The 5,201-nt window shown below is 39.4% G+C and overlaps 1 protein-coding gene across 2 annotated transcripts in view; it reads right to left on the minus strand.

Moving 5' to 3' along the window:
• rnf13 (ring finger protein 13) overlaps positions 1–5,201 on the minus strand; it is a 50,680-nt gene that overhangs the window by 30,534 nt on the left and 14,945 nt on the right. For both annotated transcript variants that reach the window (XM_015376672.1, XM_015376673.1), the window contains exon 4: positions 975–1,097. In XM_015376672.1, coding sequence (XP_015232158.1) covers positions 975–1,097 — 123 coding nt within the window. The remainder of the gene's footprint in view (positions 1–974; positions 1,098–5,201) is intronic.

Here is a 5,201-nt window from a genome sequence, read left to right on the forward strand (position 1 = left end):
AGAAGAGAAGAGAAGAAGATGGTACGATGAATTACTACTGCAGGCAAACCTGGGTTTGTGTAACACTATAAAAAAAAAAAAAAGCTTTTGAGGGTAAGTAAATGATACTAATGGAATGCTGAATTAAAATTTTTGAGGTCTGAATCATTAAGGTGGTTGGCTTGGCCTTTTGAACATTAATGTGTCTCCAGTAGGTAAGACACTACAGGTTAACCAAGTACCAAGCACAGCTTGATGCGTCTCTGAAGGAAACTTATCGTTTTAGATCAGCGCATATTTAGTTTTCCTCTTCATGATGGATTGAGGCAACAACAACATGCAAATGAACAAGTAATGACTAAATTCCCTAGAAACTGTCAATATAAATCACACCCGGGGCTGATTTATAACGTTTCCAAGCTTCTTAAAAGAAGCGGCACCAATGCAATCTTTTTCCCTTATCCCTTTTACAATCCGAACATTATTACTCTCTCATTCTTGAGTCTTTTATTCATCTGACAAATATCCCATAAAGGCCACAAGTATCCTTTACCACCCTCTCTGCGAGTCTGTTGAAACTCACAGAGTTTCTAACTGCAGCATTAAAATAAAACCCCTCAGGAAAAGCCAGAGGCAGCAGAATGAGCCGGACAATAATGCAGGAAACTGTATTTAGGGAAACGGCCACTTCCTGTTTTCCTGCTTCAACAAGAGCGATCTTTGAGCAGCAAAGACCAATTCCAAAAACACCACCTGCTGATCGAGATAAACAGTAAAGTAAGACAGTGTCAGCTATTCAGTGGACAGGAGAGCAGCCTGACGTTAGAAGATCATTGTAGAAGCCGGATGTTTGAATAAACAGCTTAGGGTTAAATAAACAGATAGAAAAAATATGAAACTATGTTTTCATTAAATTTGACACATTTGTTTGATGGTGCTGTGAGCGTCTTCATAATGGAGGACTTCACATAAACCAGCAGGCCTAAACTTGCTACCTTCATGTCAAAGTTGCAGTCAAATCTCCTGATGAGGACGATGAAGGCTCCCGTCAAGTTGTCCCTGGGGGGAGGATCGATGGGCTCGCACGCATTTTCAGGTCGGGCACCGATCAGGAAGCCCTGTGGGAACGACAGGAATGCAAATGAAGCTTAAAAAAAAAAGAAATTCAAGTAATGAATGTTGGCAAGGAAATATACACAGAAAAAAAACAAACGGTACAAAATACTGCGGTCCTTATAAAAAAAAAAAAAAAAGATCAACCTGGATTTATATAAAGAATCATTTGTATGAGATCAAACATTTATTAGATAAATTAGAGATCAAATCATAACCAGAGGCAATGATAATAAACAACATCTAATATATCACAATAAAATTAGTCAGACTTATTACTGGTTATAATTCTAACTAGACAGGAAGTGGCAAGTAACCAGTACGAAGGTACAAGGTTTAAACCTTTTGGTTTGTTCCTTCCTACTAAACCTGAGGTTTAAAGTCCTTTGATGAGATGCCAGAAAAAGAACCACATCTTCTCTTTCTTCCTAACTTGTTTCCCACAATTCAAAGCAAATCATTCATAGTGCTGATTCATACCAAATATCAAATGAAGGCCCTTTACTAAACAGTTTTATAGTCTATTTAATTAGGCAGATTTAAACTTAATTGCTGACATTTCAGTTCGATTAGAGATATAAAACAACGCAGTAGAGTTCTGTTTATTATTCCGGCCTGAAAAATTCTCATCAAGGCCCTGATTGTGACATAAACAGACTGAAAACAATTACATTTTAAATCTGCTAGCTTTCTGATTTAAAGGAGGTTTTAGTTATTTAGTTTACTTTCTTGTAAAGAGGGGCCCATCAAAAACAGTTTGGACCCAACAAGTCAAGTGATTATGTCGCTGCACACTGCCGGTCAGGAAGACAGAAGCAGTTCTCCTTCCCTTTTCTCACACTGACATAACGGATAAATAATCTTGCAAATATTTCCTCGACGCAAAAAAAACCCAGTCATCAAATACGGAACAGGGCTTTTTATGCTTTACAGCGGAGGTCTTCAACAGGGGGTCAGCAACCCCTAGGAGAGGTACTGCACGGGGGTCGCTAAAGTTTTGGTTGATTACTAATTTTTTTTTTTATATCCCCCCCTTGCAATTTTTTCCACAGATAAACAGATAAATGGAGGCAGAAGATGTCTTTCAGACATCAATGCACACATTCAGCGACACACAGGAGCTCTTTCAAGCTGGGCACCATTTCATTCATAACACCTGTCCCATCAACCAGGAATCACAATCAGATATACTTTAATAATCCCAGAAGGAATTTACTTTCGTTACATTGCTCCATCTATAATAGAGTGACTATAAAGACCAGTTTGATATAACACAATTTCAGACAATATATATATATAATTAGAGGGTCCCTGCTCCATCTCGCCATACGTTTGGGGGACCTTGACCTGGAAAATGTTGAAGACGTCTGCTTTACAGACTGAGCCACCTTTCCCCTGGGCTTTATACATAATCAATATCAGTTTTGGGCAAAAAAGTAGAGCTCAAGTGTAAATAAGGCATTTTTTCTTGCAATAAGTGCATTTTGTCTTGAATTGAGGAGGTAAGTGAGACACTTTGCCAGTGGAACAAGACAATTAACATTTAAGATAAGAAAAAACAATTGCCTTGTCTTATTTCAAGTGCATATTATCTAATTATCTTATTTTAAGAGTAAAAAAACTAATTCCATTGGCAAATTATCTTAATAACCTACTCAAATGAATGGTAAATATACTTAATTTAAGACATTTTTGCTCATTTCTAGATCGTTTTTGCAGTGCAGGTGGCATAATGTGTCATTTATAATTCAATTCAATTCAGTTTATTTATACAGCGCCAAATTCACAACACATGTCATCTCAATGCACTTTAGAGTTCAACCAGATCATCCAGTCAAATTGAATCAAAGTTTTCTATCTAAGGAAAACCAGTTGATTGCATTGACTCATTGACTCAAATACAATCCTTCACACTAAGCATGCTTGTAGCGACAGTGGAGAGGAAAAACTCCCTTTTAACAGGAAGAAACCTCCAGCAGAACCAGGCTCAGTGTGAGCGGCCATCTGCCGAGGCTGACTGGGGTTCAAGGAGACAGAAGCATAGATACAAAAAGCAGCTGTTAAAGGCGGTCCCGTCCAGGAAACACACAGCCAGGCAGACGAGCTCAGAGCCAGCTCCCATGCCAGAGGAATATAAGCAGATATCTATTTCATATCATATTAAAAAAATAATCAAAAAATATTAGCCTGTAGCCCTAGGTGTGAAAACTAAAGTAGTGCTACACTGTAATAGTTTAAGCAGCAGAACTAGATTTTATTTTATTTTTTTCTATTTTTAATGAAAGCATTTAGATCATGTTAGATAGTTTCAGATTTTTATGCTTATACTGTGATTTTATAGTTTTCACATTTCAGTCTAAAATCTTCAGGTTTAATCTGCAATCTGGTTAAAGCAAATATTTGTTTTTTTAACCAAACTACATCAGTCAAGAACAAGAACAAAGCGGCTAATGTTCATAGATTGTCCTGAAAGCTTCAGACTCATGCTTCCCCCCCCATCATGGCTCCTCTGTGCCGCTTCCTGTTTTGGTTCCATTTCCAGCTCCAGCTTTTGAAGAGGTTGATATGGAGATAAGGAGAAGATGAGAGAAGAGCAGAATTACAGCGTGATGCTGCGGTCGAGAACCAAAGGAGAAATAAATGAGAGAGGAAAAAAAAACTACAACAAAAAAGAAAAACTGGGGAGGATGTTCTTGGTAAAAGAGGAAAAAAAAGTGAATAGGGTGTGATATTCACTTTTTAAAACCTCATCTCCACTTATGTGAGTGTAACCAACACCAGGTGATGACAGGAAGTGTGGATCACTGTGGGACTCAGCATCTCTGCATCCACCTCTGTCTCTTAGGAAGCCGGGGCTTTCAGCCCTGGCAGGGCGTACTGAGGAGTCAGCTCTTTCTCTCGCATAGGGCCAGCGTCAGCTTACAGCAAACCCTTTCCTTTGAGCACATCTGGCCGGATGCCATACTGACGTAGCAACAACAGCCAGCTCTCAAAAAAAACCCACCAAAGTAATGAATCACATTTGAAACAAAAAACAGAACGGCTGTAACGCAGCAGGAGGAGGAAAACTGCCGACCAAAGGAATGTGTTTTGACGTTAATAAAAATGTAAATGAGGAGGGTAAAACTCAAGGATGGGAACGATCTGCAGCAGATCCCAGGAATGCGAGGAATCACCCACCGCCTCCGGTGCAGCCGCTGCTTGCTGCTAAATGATGTCACTGTGCCACTGCCTTACATTCCTGCTCCAAACAACCAAAAAACAACAGCGCCCTCTGTTGAGGGAGAAATGAATGAATATGGAAATGAAAACACAGGCACTGCAGGACTCGGGGGACGGCACCCGGCTGGGGAACAGGAAATGAAAGAGGATGGGGGCCGCATCCTGGAGGCAATTATCTGCTCAGTTAAGATCAAACTTTAGGCATGGATGGATCCTAAAATGCTTTTCAGAACTACTTTAAATACATTCCAGATGATAGAGATAAAACGTTTAACATCTCATAAAACAACAGCTCTTAAAAGTAAGCTTCCCAGTCCAGCATGTAATGAACAAATCAATGCATCGGCAAAGTCCAAGGTTTAAGGAGCAGATGATGAAGGATGAGTGACTCGTGACAGTACCGTGTCCAACAGAAGAATCATTAAACCAGCCATGTCCAAAAAGCAGAGAGAAAAGCAGAACTACCGTACTTCAGGATGAAACTTGGTTCTTATCTGAGATCAGATTTCTATGCTGTGTGCTGAAGGGTCAGATGGAGTCATGCATCCAGTCTTCAAGGCTTAAATCAACCCTAATTGTGTCTGTAAGTGGAGAGGAAAAGGAGGAGCTAAAGCTCAAGGCCGCAATGAAATAAGGAAAATTCTGTTATTTGGACCAGAACATTTTTGTTGTGAACTCAGGAGAACAAGCTTGTGAAAAAGAAAGAAATAATCTGTATTTTTAAGGCTGAACAGTGCTTTCTATATTTTGCCTTAACAGAAAGGCAGGTTTATCCACAGCAAAAAAAAGAAAGAAAAGAAATTGCTAAAAATTCAAAGACAAGTCTGCCTACAGCATGATGGGTCCACCCCAGTGATCGGCATACAGCCCTAAATGTTTTTATTCTA

The sequence above is a fragment of the Cyprinodon variegatus genome, unplaced genomic scaffold (assembly GCF_000732505.1).
Source record: "Cyprinodon variegatus isolate N-32 unplaced genomic scaffold, C_variegatus-1.0 Scaffold138, whole genome shotgun sequence".
Taxonomy (NCBI): domain Eukaryota; kingdom Metazoa; phylum Chordata; class Actinopteri; order Cyprinodontiformes; family Cyprinodontidae; genus Cyprinodon; species Cyprinodon variegatus.